Source organism: Rhipicephalus sanguineus, chromosome 9 (genome assembly GCF_013339695.2).
Source record: "Rhipicephalus sanguineus isolate Rsan-2018 chromosome 9, BIME_Rsan_1.4, whole genome shotgun sequence".
In the NCBI taxonomy this organism is placed as follows: Eukaryota; Metazoa; Arthropoda; class Arachnida; order Ixodida; family Ixodidae; genus Rhipicephalus; species Rhipicephalus sanguineus.
The window spans coordinates 37,927,812-37,945,137 of record NC_051184.2 but is presented as its reverse complement, the minus strand read 5'-3'; the positions used below and the strand labels follow the sequence as shown (position 1 = coordinate 37,945,137).

Below are 17,326 nucleotides of genomic sequence, written 5' to 3'. Positions count from 1 at the left end.
TGCTCGAGTTGTTCTGTATGCTTATTAAGGCGAAAGCCTTAGATGCCTGATCAAACGCCAAGATTGACCTGCGTCCCGCATCGCCGAGGTTAACGCGAGTGATGGAAAAAATCATCATCACGTCACAACGTCGCCATATGGCATCATCATGACGTCACAGTGACGTCGCGTGATGACGACATCACGTGACATCGTAGCTTGGTCAACGGTGGGCCGATCACGGAGGCAGTGCGAAACCAGGTGAGGTACGTCCCATCCTGGAGGCAATGCAAAACCACGTTAGGCGCAGAAAGCTCTCGGAGGGTGGCGGAGCAGGAACAATACATCGCCTCAGAAGAAAAAGAAGATGGCCTTCGCCTTCCAGTCGTCTTAGGTGAGTGCAAAAGGGACCCTGTGAGCTTTTTAAACGTTGTTTCATTTTGTTTTCTTTGTTTTTTTTTTGTAGATTTGTTTCAGCTCGCGAACACTGTATAACAAAAAAAAAAGGTTTCTTTTTGATCCACTGTTGAAGAATGTTCCGCCAACGTGTAATCTATTTATCTTGTGTACCTCGTATCTTGTGACGCATGTCCTCAGCACTTTCCGTTGCTGTCATTCTAAAGGGCCAGTCGCCGAGTCAAGGTACTCACTACAGTAGCTTGTTGTGACTGCTGCTTTCTTTCATTGTTCAATGAACGATAAATAAAGCATTGAAATGAATTGAATGGAACTTATTCAATAAAGTGATAAAAAAAACAGTCAGTGCGTGTCTCTCCACGTCATTCGAGTCGAGGAGCTGCCTGCTTTGGCAGGGTTGTCCGTAGCAAGTACGGGTCAACCGCGCATCGTGAAAACGCCCGAAAAGCAGCGGGCTTACGAAGAACTGCGATGACAGCAGAGACGGCAGTGCGCCCGTCAGGTCCGCTGGTCGCCAACCTTCACAGAGCGGAATGATGATGGGGGTTATGAGGCTCCTGGGGTGATTGGCACTTACCCACTCAGTTGAATCGGCCAAGAGTCGGGCGGATCATGCGGTCTTCAATTTTTCGAGTGCTACTAGAGGTTTCAACGTCAATTAGAAAGAAGTGTTATCCTTAATGAATCTTTTCGACCATATAAACCACGTTGCGTAACCTCTCAAAAAAAGAAGATCATTATGCCAGGAAGACATAATCTAAAGATTATTAGCCGCTGATGTATCTGTTAAACCGATTTGACTCGCATATGAATTTCTCTGCAGCACTGCGTACATTTCCGTCCGAGTGTCCCAGCACAGAATCCCCATATGATAACAGTACAGTCGACGTAACTGGCAGACCAAGTTGCCGCATTATAATTTCAGCAGTTTTTTTTTTGTGGTTGTTGTTGTTGTTGTTTCTGGCGGAGGAAAAACGTCGGCAGTCCAGCAGAGAGCGTTCGATTGTTTCTACCTCATTGCAAAAGGAACATAAAGCACAGATCGTCAGATGAGCACTGCGCACGTATAGATTTAGAGTTGGGATCACACATCGCATCCTTGTCATTGCTACTTCTGTCTTCCTTCTCATCCCCTTAGTTACTCTTCCTCATCCCCTTAGTTATAATCCTCATCCTCAACCCCTTAGTCTCATCCCCCTAGTTACTAATCCCAACCCCCCTAGGTTGCCTAGCAACCCGGACATTTATTCTGGTTCACATACATACGTTACCTTTACTTACAAAGGCGAAAGCCTTAGGTGCCTTATAAAACGCGGAAATTGACCGTCGGCGGCGTCAACACGAGCGATGCAAAAAATCAATATCACGTGATGCCGTCACCACATGCCGTCATCATAACGTCACAGATCTGCAAAATCTGTGACGTCGTCATGACGTCACTGTGACGGCCGTAAACTGTGACGTCAGCTGACGACGTCATCACATGACACTGTCGTTTGGTCACAGGTGGGCCGATCACGGAGGCAGCGCAAAACCAGGTGAGTTAGGTGCAGAAACCTTGCAATGCCTCTGATCCTGGAGGCCGTGCAAAACCTCGTTAGGTGAAAGCTCTCGCAGGGGGGCGAGGCAGTATCAATACACTAAGACGACGACGAACATGGTTTTCGCCTTCGAGTCATCTCAGGCGAATGCATAAGGAACCCTGTGTGTTTTTAATATCTCTCTTTCTCTCTCTCGGAACGTTGATACGAACAATTAAGTATTAGAGAAGTGACGTCAGTCACCGCATAAGCGTGCACTGAATGAAGTGGACAGTGATGACTTACAGAGGTTGCAGGAGAGGCGGTACCAGAAACGGAAGCAGGCCCGGAACCTGAGAGGCCGGTAAGGGGGCGACACCAACTTGGCCGGAATGTTTAGGTCCTGAAGCGCCAGTCGATGACCGAGGCTTTCCAGGGCCATGTAATGGCCGGAGGGCGAAGACCCAGAGGTCGCTGCGTAAAGGGACGTGGGTTCATTATGGAGGAGATGTGAGCTGTATGTCGTGGTCTCGGGTGCTCTAGCAACATTACACTTGACGACAATTCCCGGAATTATTATGTGTTGCTCTGGTGAAAATTACCTATTTCCATAAGTAACGAAATCGTTCGAAGTCAGATTGACCAAATTCAAGAAAAAAAATTGCGGCAAGTTTGTTCAAGAACTGTTTTAGTGCTACAAGCATTTAATTCATTGAAGCATAGGTGTAGTAGCAGGAAAGATTTAGAGCGCATAGGCAGCATTAGCCAACCATTTGCGAGGGCTGCTATTATGCGAGTAAATCTGGTAGGGCTCGCAAAAAATATGCACTTTTCCAACGTCAGTTATTGTTGGAGTGTACATTTAGTCTTGCTTACAGTTTTATGTGATAGTTTGTATGTCTTACATTATGTCACTATGGAGGTCCTTTCTTCAATGTTAGCTCACAATTTTTCAATGCTTACTTAAGGAACAGCTCCAGCAACCCCAGTTTACTTCCCATGATACTCCACGCATCGCGACAATGTGCTAACGCGTGGCCTGCGCCGAGCTAGCACCCAAGCCACTAAGTAGGCAGGCGCGCGTTCGATACTCACCAACCGAACTGGTGACGTTGTCGGCGGGTTCGACGTCATCGTCTTCGCTCTCGTGCTGCCGCGAGAACTGCGTTCCGCCACTCAAATCGGATGACCAGCCGCACTGGTCCAGCGCTTCGAAGTCGCACGACGGGTCGGGGTCCGAAATGCTCGCTACGCCGGGGAGAAAGAAAATGACACTTTTAGCATTTTCGCTTTCAACTGAATCTACACTGATCATTATTCCTTTTAACAAGAAAGTGTTTTATGCCGGGGTCAACCAAGACATCACTGACGTCATTTCCTTGACGGAAATGACGCCAGTGAATGAGTTGGGAGTCCAACTCACGGCCCCTCGATCCTCGGCGATAGGTGCCGGGCGCTCTACCCACTGTGCTACCGCCACACAAACACACACACACACACACACACACACACACACACACACACACACACACACACACACACACACACACACACACACACACACACACACACACACACACACACACACACAAAGCTGTACAAACGTGCTTCATATATCTCACAACTTCTCCACAAGAGAGACGGCAGCGGAAAGTGTAACGCCAGACATTCCACGTACGCTGAGTTATGACCTCGCATATCAAACGTTACTTCGAGGTCTGCTTCGTAAAGTCAGTTTCAGTTTGAGTATTTTCGGCCGGCTCTTTTATGGCTTTGTCATTATGGTTAACCATGGGGATGTGTGTGACGCTGCGCATGATTGAATTCTACATATATAACGGTTACCATATCGCGGGTTGAATGTCTCGAAATTTGCAGTTTGTAAACTGTCATATGTTTAACGTATTTTAGGATTGCTTGTTATAATTCTCATTCTAAATTGCTCATAGCCTAAATATTTCAGTGAAGCTTATTTTGGCTCTTTTAAATGCAATGATGCATTCTCCTGGCTAGGTTTCTCGCATATAAACAAACGTTCGCTGCCTGATTGCCCACAGCCCGATGCATTAAGTCCGTCGGCCTTGCGTCAGAACCACGCGTTGGGCAACTGCATAGACCACTGATGTTAATTCTGGCAGCGCCGATCTCTTATGCCAAATAGATCTCGTGACGTTTCAGATCCGGGCCACGTACGACAAAAGGTTTACAGTCCGAGGAAATGCTGCATATCCGAAGAGTTTGTTATCGTGCCTAGTCAAGCCGTACAACGCCTCTTTTGGTATATTACAGTAGAGTATGGAAACCGATACGAAGCGATGGAGGCAGGCAGCCGCCATTCCGAAATCGAGATCGATCGGTGAACTTCTGCAAATGACTTTGTACTTCGCTGGTCACTCTTAGCTCTTTAGGTGAGGGAAAAAGTGTTGCTTGACTTCCGATTCGCGTGTACGGACAAGATGCGTAAGACTTACAAGGCAACCATGCACGCGGAAATCACGGAGCCAACGAACCACATGGTTTGCAATGCTATTCTTGAAGCAAAGAGTTCTTGAAGCACTTGCAAACACAAGAAGATATGTCATTCCGACATGTCTAAAAAAAACAAGAAGAAGGAATCTAATAAATGTTCTTCTAAACTACATAATAGATGTCCTACCATTTAACTAAAGCTCGGGTAAATCGAAGTACGAGATAGGCGAGAGCTTCATCTTGAAAGCTAAAGTATAGAACACAGACTGGATGTTTGGGACATCGAGAGAGAGAGACAGCCATAGATAAATGTTTAATGAATTTGGAAAAGTTAGCCTATGACAAAATACCTGACATTCTATATATTTACTTCATGGTGAGAGATCAAAGAGAGTGGATGGGACCAAGGGCACAATAACGCATACATGTAGGGGAGCACAACGCACATGCATTCGCCAAACAAAACGCTTACACGAGATGGAATTCATTAATTATCCATTTTCTAACTCAGCCACGGTGTTTCGTCTGCGATGCTGATGGCTACTTTGGGCTTTTAGTCTGTATTTGCAGGCAGTTTACAATCACAAGTGCTGCCCTGACAAATGCTACCACGCGCGCTGCATGATTTTAACTGGGGGACGTTTTTATACGGGCGTGGCATCGTCCTAGCTTAAATATTGGGCCCTACAAAAGCGGCTACAACATTACGTCGAAATGTGCGCTTTCGTGAGACCGCGTCGCGGTCGACTCGGGAAAGTGAGCTGCGTTTTGAGTCAGTTCAACAAAACTTAAGTTTCTCCAAGTCGCTCGAAATTCCAGCTCTGCCCGAACTAAGCTGATAGGTCGCTAGGATAAAGAAAGTTCGCAGGTTCGCTTGACCTGGCGTCTAGTTAAGAACGCGAATGAATCTGGGCTACGCCAAACAATTATCCTGAGGCAAATAACCCAAACGCTTGGAGCATTTCGCAACCTCAGCTCGAGATCGAGCACATTTCATCTCTCTGTCGGCAAGCTCACGCGAAAGACCTAATCAACTCCACAGGAACCCGGATCGAAACCTTGTTTGTCGGGTATAGTTAAGCTTTATAAAGGAGAATGTTGTGCCAGGGAAAAGTTGGCATCGGTACATATTCTTACAGCCGCTTTCCCAAAACTATAAGCACGTTACCAGTACTAACATGAGTTGAATCTCGTTAACTCACACAACAACCACCTGACATTCAGTGCTGCTCGACTGAGCATATTTTATAATTCAGTCACAAGCAACGCACGCTTCTAGACGTTTAACTCGTGCAAGCTTGTCTTGCAATGTCGGCACACCTACGTATTGTATTGGACAAGATTGGAACAAACTTTATCTGTGCCTCCTACGGGCTTGCTTTCGCAACGCGCGTGGACATTTCAGGGGTTACTACTGATTTCCGGATACTATCAACGTGACTGAGCGGGGTTTGCGAAACAGCACTCGCGCTGTCTAACTTGAAAATACCCAATAATACCGTGGAGGTTAACGACTCAAACCTGCGCACTGGGTTACGAGGATGCCGTAGTCAAGAGTTTCCCGTTAGTTTCCACCTCCAGGGGCTCCTTTAACGCGCGCCGAAAGCACGGTACTAATTGAGCGCCTGTTTCTGCATACCGCCCAAATTGGAATACAGCCGCTGTGGCCGGGAATCAAACCTACGACATCGTGATTAGCTTTCTAGAGGGACAGTCTCTTATTCATTTGCCTAAGACGACTCGAAAGCGAAAAGCCGTGTCCTTTGTAACAGCGGAGCCGCCTTAAGCAAAGCGTTAGTCCGTGCAGAGCGAACAGAAAATTATCATCATCATGAACCAGCACGCGCTCTCTTCGCGCTCTTCTTCATCTTCTGCTTCGCTCCCAGAACACGTGCGCCGATTCATCCGGCGTGGGATGCAATAACCCTGATGGGCGAAAGAATGAGCACAGAGACAGACAGAGAAAGATAGAGATAGAAAAAGAGATATTGAGATAGGGAAAGAAAGAGAAGAACGATAGAAGAGGATAAAAACAGACTCAGAAAGAAAGACACTGAAATAGACACAAAAAAAGATAGAGCAAAAAGACAGCAAGACAGAAACGAAAGAAAGAAAGAAAGAAAGAAAGAAAGAAAGAAAGAAAGAAAGAAAGAAAGAAAGAAAGAAAGAAAGAAAGAAAGAAAGAAAGGACATCAGAGAAAGAGAGAAAGAAATAGAAAGAGAGAGAGAGAAAGAACAGGAAGAAAGACAAAGAAAGACCGAGACAGACAATGAAATCGGAATGAACAGCGACAAAAAAGAAATAGAAAAAACAGAGAGAAAGAGAGGAAGAAAGAAAGGGATAAACAAAGAGAAACAAAGAAGGCTGCCCAGCTCCGCACTTCCTTCAGGCTTGACACCACTAGTGCGAAGTTGCCTTAATTATTTTCTTCTTTGTCGATTCCTGAGGCAAGAGTGGCACGAGCCATAGTTAAGGCTCGATCCTACGTGTCGAAGCTGATTCAGTCCTAAAACGTTTAAACGTTGAAACCTTAAAGGGACCGACAACGGGCCAGAACGCGTGATCAAATCCCGGTAGAAATGAAAACACAGTGACATATAGTGACAGATTCCAGCATGCTTTCCGCGTAGCGAGTAGGCTTTATATTTTATTGCGATAGCAGTTATATGGACACTCTCGGCGTACTTTTGCCGTCGCCGTCATGTCCCGGATGCGTATATGTATGTGTATAAATAAAAAAGTCACAAAGAAAACTAAAGCAGAATAACAATTTTGAAATACCCGTCCGGGGATTCGAACCAGAGACCCCTCGCTCACCAGCGCGCTGCGTTAGACAACTCAACCACACGCCATGTATGCGCCAGCGAAATAACGGCGAGCTATTTATGTTCACCATTTAGCGCTGGCGGTACGCAGATCTCGGTAGAACTTGAGCGTGTTCTCTATCACGCAACGCTCCTACATTTTCTTTTAATTTGGAAACTGCTCTTGAGACGCAGCACGACAATGTAGCCCCTTTCTGTACCCACTCGTGATGTGGAACGAAAAAAAAAAGGAATATCGGGCACATCTTGCGTCAGACGTCCCCGGTGGCGGAAGACGCAGCGGGGTCAACCCACTAGTTGCAGTTTAATATAAAAAGCAATAACTAAGAGCGTCTGATTCTCCATTGTCGACAGGCAGTCTTGGCCAATCCCCCAGAGTGGGTATGTGCCATAATTTTGATGAAACAAACAAACAAACATTCTCAACACTTGCGGCGCGTTGCTAAAGCACATAGACGTAACAACTGTGACAGTTGTTAGTTCACGCTTGCCCTGTGTATACCTGTGCATTCATTTCGGGCGTCCTTCTTTGTGCTTCGGCGGCGAGCTGCAAGTATCGAGCTGCTTGTCGTTCTTCGTGTGACATTCAAATTTCTTGCTATCGCATTCAATACTTCGCCCTTGCGTCGAAACTGACTTTTTAAATGGTGTTTAACGGTAACAGTAAACGGTATGCCGCGCAGCCTAGCGGAAGAGCCTTGAAGCTGAATTATGGAGTCGATCACTTTGCTGTACGTAGTCACGTAGTCTGATGCTCTCATGCGCGCCATAATTAGTCCGGAAAATTAGAGTATGTAGATTATTAGGGGCGAAGCTCCTTATAGCGGCACCCGTTCGTCCCTCGTAGCGTAGTATGTAACCAGTCTTACGCTTTGACCTGCAAGGTGGTGCCGGTGGGAGATTTTTCCTGTGCGTTGTTGAACAATAAAAAATTCGCAGTGTTAGCTAAAAGCCGACTTCTTCTGTCTCTCATTCCCATTAGCAGCCATTCTTTACCTCCAAGGTAGTGCCTGGTGAGATTTCTCCTTTGCGTGATTAAACAATAAAAATTTTGTTCAAAACGCCGTTGATTGATGAAATAAACCAACAAAAGACGCCAGATGTTTTGTAAAAGCAAAACGAAAGAACGCCAGATGTTTCTAAAGCAAAACGAAAAGACGCCAGCTGCTTAACGAAAGACGCCAGATGTTTTCTAAGCAATGGTTTTCTAAACAATGAAAATTCACAGCGTACATGTAAAATTAAAGTGCGCTGCAAGTCGTCATAACTCATCGAACCTTTAGTATAAACGCGCCCGATCTCACGTCGGTGATGATGTACTGGGCAGAATTCACGGAAGATTCACGGTTTGCCGATGAACCTCCGCAGCTTCGCCCACTCATCGTCATTCGCTCCGTGGATATGCTGTGATTTTTATCCATTCGCGCTCTATCCTGTGCAGCTTACGACGTAAAAGGAGTTGCACGTTGAGAAGCGGCGCTGCCTTCGCGGTAGCCAGTGGCACATGTCGAGCCGCGACGCCGCCAGCGCATGCGCGCGGTGTGCACGCATGCGCAGTAAAGCACCACCCTCGAACGCGAACCGCTCTCGCACTACCTGTTTGCAGCATGCGTTGTCACGTGTGTATACGACTTCATATTCGCCGCAGATAGAAAAATTCTGATTAAAAATGTTTCGCGGAGTTTTTCACGTTGCCATTCCGTGATTAGACACCCTGACAGGTTCCGTTGCGCTAAAGAAAACTGGTACCATAAAAATTGGTTGTCAGTCCCTTTAAGCTATGGCTGGAACCATTTCAGCCTCTAGAATCTCCAAGTCATTTCTCTTTTTGCTACCCCGCTCCCCTACCCCCATCCCCTCCCCCTATCTCTCTCTGTACAGTTTCACGAATGCATGAATATGCAGATCTATAGGGAGAAAGCACGTCGACAACATTGCATGAAGGTCGCCCATCTCTTAAAAAAGAAAATAAAATTATTCAGCCGTTCCACGCCGTTAACACCGTCGGTCGGCAAAGCTGTAAGCACGCGAGTGTATGTGATTGGCTAGCGAGATCACGTGGTGTCGTAAATCCGCCGCTAGATTTGAAATACGCGCGCAGAGACATTTCGAGCACTATTATTATTAGCATCATCATCATCATAATTTTATTTTACTTCTTTATTCACTCCTCCTCTGGTCACGTGTCCTGCGAGACTACCTACTACTACTACTACTACTACTACTACTACTACTACTACTACTACTACTACTACTACTACTACTACTACGACTACCACTACAGTCTTAAGCGCTGTTTTATTAAATTTCTAAATGCTGCTCTTAGACATAGTATCGTGTTATCCATATCATACATTCCACCTTTCATCGCTTGTTGGGGTTGCCACTTGCTACAAGAAATGCGACACACACGCTTCGGTTCAAAGCAAGAGGTACTCACGGACGCATACGGGTCTCGAGCCGTTCCAGGCGCGGCCGTCGCAGAAGGCCGTCGCGCCTCCTCGAAGCATGTAGCCGAGGCGGCACCGGAAGCGCAGCATCAGGCCCCGGCCACGGACGTTCTCCACCGTTCCGCGGGGAAGCAGGTCCCGGCTCGGAAGGCGGCAACCGGGGGCTGCACGAAAGGTGCGGGACCCAGTGATAAGTGAGACGGTGGGGTATTGCTGCATTGTTTAACATCACAGTGTGCCACTACAACTCTTACAGAGCTGCGGGCAAACGCAAAAAGGGGGGTAGCTACGCGCTAGTGGTGCGAAGACAGAGGAAACTGCGAAGCTGATGGCCTTATCCTCCTCGTTTCCCTCCCCCTCACCCTGACGTTCCTTTCCATCTCCTTTGGGTTTTGGTACCTTGGCCGAGTCCGTCGTAAGCCCAGAAGGCTCTAAAAGCATTATTGCGCTTCTTGCGGACAATTGGTCTTAGAGACAGACTCTGAGTAGTGTCATATCCTCATTTCCTTTTTTCCCCCCTCTCTTTTTCTTTTTCCTTTTCTTGCTCTCCTTTTTTGTAACATCTCTCTTCTATAATCTTTTATCCCCCTTACCCCTTCCCCCAGCGCAGGGTAGCCAGCAGGTCTGAGAACTGGCTAACCTCCCTGTCTTTCCCGCTTGTTCCTTCCTTCCTTCCTTCCTTTCATCTCCTTGCTATACCACACAAGACGATGCTCTGCTCTGACAACTCCCCTCCTCCTCACTTCCCTTTCCCACCCCCTTGCTTTACTTATACTCTGCATGGCTATGCTAGGCTATGAGCTGCTTGGCACATGCACGCTTTCCGTGGCGCATACCCGCCAACGACATGCGGAGTTTGCCAAGCATAAACAGTTCCGCTCTTAAAAGACAAAGCTGCGAGCAAGATGAGGCAGCTTAGCATGAAAGCTGGGTTTATTCGTAATCCATTTCAAAACAGGCACAGCGCGAAATACATGGTAACAGGAAAGACCAACACAACACACGGCTCTGTCGAAGGCCTTACAACATCCAGTTCTAACGAGGTATGTCGTAATGTAGCACGCGAAGCACCGACCGAAAAAAAAAAGTGGGCAGTTTGCACTCAGTCGCGCAAAACTTGGCACAGCGAAGCACGGACCCGTCGCCGCTCGTACTCCGTCAACCGACCCGTCTAGCTTCGAGATTACTACCTAGTCGTCGTAGGTGGGCGTGGCTTAGCTACTGCGCATGCGCGGCTTGGCCAGGGGTGGCGATATCTGGTCGCAAGACGACCTGATGCTTGCTTCCTCTTTCTGTCAACTTTTTCTCTCTCTCTCTACTTCTCTCTCTTTCGTCGATGTTCTCTGTCTCTTTCTTTTTCTTTCTGCATTTCTTTCTCTCTATTTCTCTCGTTTTCATTCTTTCTGTGCTACGCTTTACACTCTTCCCTCCTCCTTTCCCTCCTGCTCACCATCACTTCTATTTCCCGCTCCCTTGCTACACTTACTGTACAAGGCTATGCTATGCCTGGATTACCGAGTGGTTCGGATGCTCGCTTTCGGATCGAGGGTACGCGGGTTCGAATCCTGCCTCGTGAAGAATTTTTTTTTCGGCAAAAGTTTTTCTCTTTCTTTATATCTTTCTTTCCATCTCTCCGTTTCTTTCTATCTTTCTCTCTCTCTCTCTGTACTCGTTCTCAGAGTTATTACAGGCTACGCCGTAGCGGTGAGTATAGTGGGATCTGCGCAAATTCTGTAGCCCATACCCGTTCATGATGATGATAGTTTTCGGGCACGGTCACACGCTTCAAGCCAAGCTAGAACCGCTTCGGTGTTAAAAGTCGTGTTCGACTTTGGCGATCAACGAGGCCAATGCTTACCAGCCAGCTCAGTCTGCAATTTTGCAACATAATCAATCAAAGGAAAACATTTCTCATTTACGCGTGCATGTAAACTCATTTTGCCTCTTTGAACTGCGATCGAGTGAGACTATCAAGGTAATTTAATGCGCGTCTCTCCCATTGGGGCTCGTTATGTATCGAAAGAAAGTCTGTTCCCCGATTGTTTGTGTTAATGGATAACCGAGTCTGAAGCAGGCTTTCGCTTTCAAGTGTCACAGAGAGCGTAACATGCTTCGGAACTTTTCTGTTTGTTTGTTTTTTAACAACCATGCGTGCAGTTAACGTTCAGTTCAAGTTCTTGTGCTTGACAGCTGAAAGAAGTGCAATCTAAGAAAGAAAAAAAAAAGAGTATGTGTTGCTCTTTTCGGTGAGCCCTGAATTACCACGTATACGACTCTCTTTAAAGAGACACGTGACCTCTCTTGTGGCTCCCACGACTCTCCGAAGAGAGTACAATGATCTCGAAAGAGAGGTGACGTGACTCTTTAAAGAGAGTCGTACATGTGGCAAGTGAGGACTTACAGAAACGAGTCAATTGACTCTTGTTTTATTTTTAGAGTGTATAGCCGGCCATGACGAATGCCACGGGATACGACTAAAAGCAAAGAGTTCGCAGAACACTAAACGAACAGAGCCCTAAGGTCGCTGTTCCGGACAGAGTTTATCACTTAAACGTACGCTAAAGAGAAAAACGACGCACCTTGTATTAGTAAATTACACTTTCAGAATAACAAAAGCACTATTCTTGCCCTGAAAACACGCTTACTAAGCGACAAGAGAGCGAAAGAGATAGAAAGATAAAGGAAATACTAATATCTGGAGTTTAACGACCCGAAACCACGATATGATTATGAGGGACGCCATAGTGGAGGGCTCCGGAAATTTCGACCCCCTGGGTGTTTTTAACGTGCACCTAAATCTAAGTACGCGGGCCTCAAACATTTTCGCCTCCATCGAAAATGCAGCCGCCGCGGCCGGGATTCGATCCCGCGACCTTCGGGTCAGCAGTCGAGCGCCCTAACCACTAAACAGTGGCGGGGCTGAGATAAAAGAAAGACAGGGAGGCTAGGCAGAGGAAGCCTCCTGTTTGCTACCCTGTACTGGGAAAGGAGAAATGGGGTGTGAAAGAACGAAAGAGAAGAAGAAGAGTCTGCGACAACAGTAGGCGACAAAACAAACCAAACAAAGTCATGGCTTTATATCACTGTCCAAGTACTACGCACCAACACTGTCTACGAACAGTCACAATTGGTAAGCGAGAAAACGCGGGAAAAAAATATGCAGGTGGCGACGCCACCTCGTAGTTTCCGCACCAGCTCGCTATGACGACGCAGATTATTGACGGCGCCTACTAGGGGCTTAATCGGTAGGAGTGACGTACACTGCATGCCTTCTGAGGGGACCAGACACTTAACATATGCCAAGTCGGCGCTTCGTGTGTTTTTACTTATCGGCCTCTATCCGTTGTCGCCGTCGATCCTCACACTTGAAAAGAACTTGCCAAGTTTCAGAAAATTTCGCTCAGCCGATACGGCCAAAACACGAAAACTATTGCAGCAGCTCCGTAATAGTGGTGGGAAGACTGAGGAAACGGCGGAGCTTTTAACTTTCCCCTCCTCCTTTCCCTCCTTCTCACTCTCACTTCATCTCTTTTCACTCTCACTGTCCCTTCAATCCCCAGTCCCCCGTGAGTGTATCGGTTGAGGTGTCCTCACTTGAGAGACAGTTATCGTGCACTCTACACCCAATTTTCATTTTCATTTCCTTCTTCCTTTTAAGAATCACCCCCCCCCCCCCACTTGTTGTACTATACATGACTATGCTATGCTTTGCCCTTTCCCCCCTTGTTACACCTTACTGGCCGTGCTATGATTTTTCTCCCTTCCTCCTCTCCTGTTTTTTTTCCCTTGAGCTACGCTTCCCAGCCTTGTTTTAATTAATGGCGATTCGCTTTGACATAAAGGCTTCGAGAGAGTTCATTTTTCAATGATGATCGCCTCATGAAATCACCAAACATTTTTTTTTTCGACTCGATAATGCTAGTCAGTCACGCCAGGACGCTAAACTAAGAAGCAGGCGGTTATAAAACCGTAATGAGAAAATATCTTCCACTATTTACCCTCCCCCTTTCCCGGTATGATTTCCTTTACTCTCTGTTGTCGTTAGTTTCTAACTGAGCACGCTTTCTGTTAGGAAGAACTCCAAGCGCACAGACGCTACATCATTAGGCGACAGTAGAACGAATTTGAATACGAGTTGCGTTATGCTGGAGACTTCGGATTTCCAGCAGTAGCACCATTTTGACGTGGGCTGTCGATAACTCGACGGTTACTAAGGCCGCCTTTTTTTTTAGTAGATTGAAACACAGTGTTTGCAGTTCATTAATCACCTGACAAAACCATCGTGCCACTTCTGTAAGGAGCTAGCAGCGAAAAATAAACCTAAGCCTGAAGGAGCAGCTTCCAAAACATGTCATATGCATGCACGTATGTGATGGAGTTGAAGTTAGTTCGAAAATTTTCATCATGTCACCTAACACACCTGAACCAACTTGTAGTGTGTCGTTGTTACAAGCTTTCTTCGCTCCATTACGCTAACGCAGTCTGTCAAAACTTGGCTTTGAAATGTTTCTACTTCGCGATAGTTCTTCTCGTGGTCAGGTAGTGGTGACTGACAGTGACATAAAGAATTTAAAGATATATGTATATAAGCTCGTCACCGAGAGTGGAGTTGGAAATTGTCCACGCCCGAGTATCAAAGTGCTGTTCGAAGTTGAACTCGCTAAATACTGCTCTTGTTTTTCTGTTTTCTTTTTTGCCTGATTTCAGCAGGCAGCTACGTCAGATACGTATAGAAAACGCTTACAATGGAGGCCGCTCCATATGCAAACAAAAAAGGTTTGCTTATGACAGTCTGTCAAATCGGTACTGACGTTATTCAAAATTTCTCTAAAGTGGCCAGCGGTTTCGTCCGTCGTAGCCGCGGTGGAATAAGCCTGTACTTATTCGTCGCTACGCACGACATCATTTATCACAAGTTCCCAAACTGCGCTGCAGCAATAATTTCCTTTAGTTTTTCAAGACGTGGGAGTCGCTCGCTCACTGCGCGCTAGGGCGCGTCCCGCAGGACCTCATTAAAGTTATTTCAATCAATCAATCAATCAATCAATCAATCAATCAATCAATCAATCAATCAATCAATCAATCAATCGGGAATCAACCAACTGATGGCGAAAATGGAACATTCTTTGACATTATAAAGCTAACTCGCAACCATCGCATTATTCGCTATCTCTATTTGTCTTACACTGTATTCATCGTGTCGAGCGTAACGTAGGGTGAGATTATCGCCTCATACTAGTCAATCACACGCGGATTAATTGTCACAGGAAAGCCAATAAAGCACGATGCATTTTCCCAAAATGTTGTTCTGCCTAGTTTGCGCGCAACCAATTTTCCTTGTAAGTATGAAACAACTCGCCCAGCAGAAAGTTTTATCGAAAATTTACAATGATCTTGAACCTATTAGAGTGGCAGGGATCTGAATCCGAGCGAGCTGTTAGGGCAACGTGTCCTAGCACGTAGAGGGGAAGGGGGCGAGGGTAGTGAGCGAGCCTCACATCTTCTTACATGTTTGTTTTTTTTGTTTTGTTTCATCCCTCGTTCATAGTGTTCAGCTTCCATTCAAAAGCTTCTTAACAGCCTCCAAGTTCTTACGCAAATGTTTGTACCCCGCGAATGCAACGATTTTACGTTCGTTTTCAAGGATAACAATCGCTTCTACGAAGTGGCGCCCGCTAACGCTCCAACTGAAGTTTGTTATTTTATCGGCCAGCTATATTTCAAGAAAACTCAAAATTTGTCCGTTCAATCAGGCGAATAATGACATCGTCAAAGCACGTAGATGCCGTTTTCTATCCTTGTTAGTCTAATTGCGCGCCGAAGGCTGCCTTATTTCCCAACAAGGAGCCACTATGATTTGACAAAGGATGGACGAATACGGAAGCCTCGTTTCGGCCCAAACCTAACCGAGCGAGAACCGAATTAGCGGCTCCATAAGCAATGCCAGTATACTGCATTGGAGAGGTTCTTAATTTAGTTTCAAAGCCTTGGCGTTAGACGAACGTTTCACAGTTCGATGTACCCTATATGTTCTAGAAATGATTCCTTCAGTTCGCGCATCTATTTGTGCGCTAATGTATCCCACTCTTTCAAAGACGATGGGCTGTTTTCCTGATTTAGAAAAAAAGAAAAGTAAAAACAGGCTTTTACTTTTCCTAATCACTGAAAAGTGTGCGCACCATTGATGTCTCTTTCTTTCTTTCTTTCTTTCTTTCTTTCTTTCTTTCTTTTCTTTCTTCTGTTCTTTCTCTTTTTTCTTCTTTCTGTTCTTTTTTATTTTTTTTTTTTATTTTTTCTTTCTTTCTTTCTTCTTTCTTCTTTCTTCTTTCTCTTTATTTCTTCTTCTTTCGTTTCGCTCCTTCATACGTGACGGCCTAATTTCGATCGCAGCTGTTGTTAGAGCATAGAACGCTAAGGCAGCGGTTTCCGCCAGCAAAAAAAACAAAAAAAAACAAGGGTCGTTCCCATATTTCGCACTGTTTCTATTCTAACGACATCAGACAAGCCTAACAGCTTATTCCAGTTGTTTCAGCACTCACACACACACAAAGGCAAAATAAAAGTCTGAAAGCTGCCCGGCTCTGCTCTACCCCGCCTTCGTTGTTCCTAAGCCTTCTACGCTTACTTACACCAGAGGGGGCCGTCGTCCGGTAGCCAAGAATTAATCCAAGCCAAAGACGGAGCTCAAAAGGAAAACAAAAGCATCAATTTCTGTTTCTGGCAAATTTGCCTCAGCGAGAAGAGACTACGCATGACAAACGAAGGCTTCAAGGTGCGTCAGTTGGGCTGTCCTTTTTTTTTCTTTTACGTCTCTTCTTCTCGGCGTCACGGCTTGAAGGACAAGGAGAAATTCCAAGTCTATTAAGCGCAGCGTGTACCGACATCCTAATGACAGGCTAATGATGTCTCCTCCGGGCTAAATTTATCCTCAACGGCAACCAATGTTTTTGTTTTAGTTATTTCCCGTCTGTCTCTCCTCGGACGATAAAGAAAGGCAAGACAAACTTTGGAACGAAATTAAAAAAAACAGATAAGATAAGCTTTAAACAAAAGAAAGCAATCCCTAAATCTCAAAGACACGATGAACGCAAGCCTGTACGCGCCTGGAGAGTATAAAGAAATCGATTAGCGAGCGGAGACTCAAGCCGACGCTTAGAAATCGGATCAGCGAGAGATTGCCGGGGAAGTGGAAAGAGAAAGGAAGGTAAGGGAAAGAAAAAAATTGTTTTTCGCGCGCCGATAATTTGATCCAATTTTTCAGCATTGATTAATGCCTCGAGCCTAAATTCGGGAAGACAGCATAAGCGCAAATAACCGAGTTAAGATCGCGAGAAGGGGAGAATAAAATTAGAAGGGACGAGGCAGAGTGCGTAAAAGAAAGAGGTTTCGGCGCGGTATATCATTAAGCCTTTCCAGCCGCGCGCATAGGTTAACAGAATATAAGCAAGAAGACAAATCAGGAGAAACAAAGGTCACGTCCTGAATCTGCTTGTGGCGTCTTCATTCGTAAGCCTTTCACTCGTTCGGACATGTACTCTAGTAAACTATTTTATGCAGTACTAAAAGGGCGGTAGCAATTATCCCGTTAGGTTTACGTAACTTGACTCCTAAGTGGTTGCCATGTTTGTGTCATTACGTCGTTCGTACTCCAAGGGTCAGAGGGAG

At 45.9% G+C, this 17,326-nt stretch overlaps 1 protein-coding gene across 1 annotated transcript in view; it reads right to left on the bottom strand.

Annotated features, from left to right (window-relative positions):
• Window positions 1-17,326, bottom strand: part of LOC119405011 (uncharacterized) — a gene marked incomplete at its 3' end in the record, with an annotated part of 82,185 nt that overhangs the window by 38,069 nt on the left and 26,790 nt on the right. Inside the window, 3 exon segments of the mRNA XM_049419156.1 lie at window positions 2,223-2,390; window positions 3,012-3,164; window positions 9,652-9,825. Of these exon segments, the coding sequence (XP_049275113.1) occupies window positions 2,223-2,390; window positions 3,012-3,164; window positions 9,652-9,825 (495 nt within the window).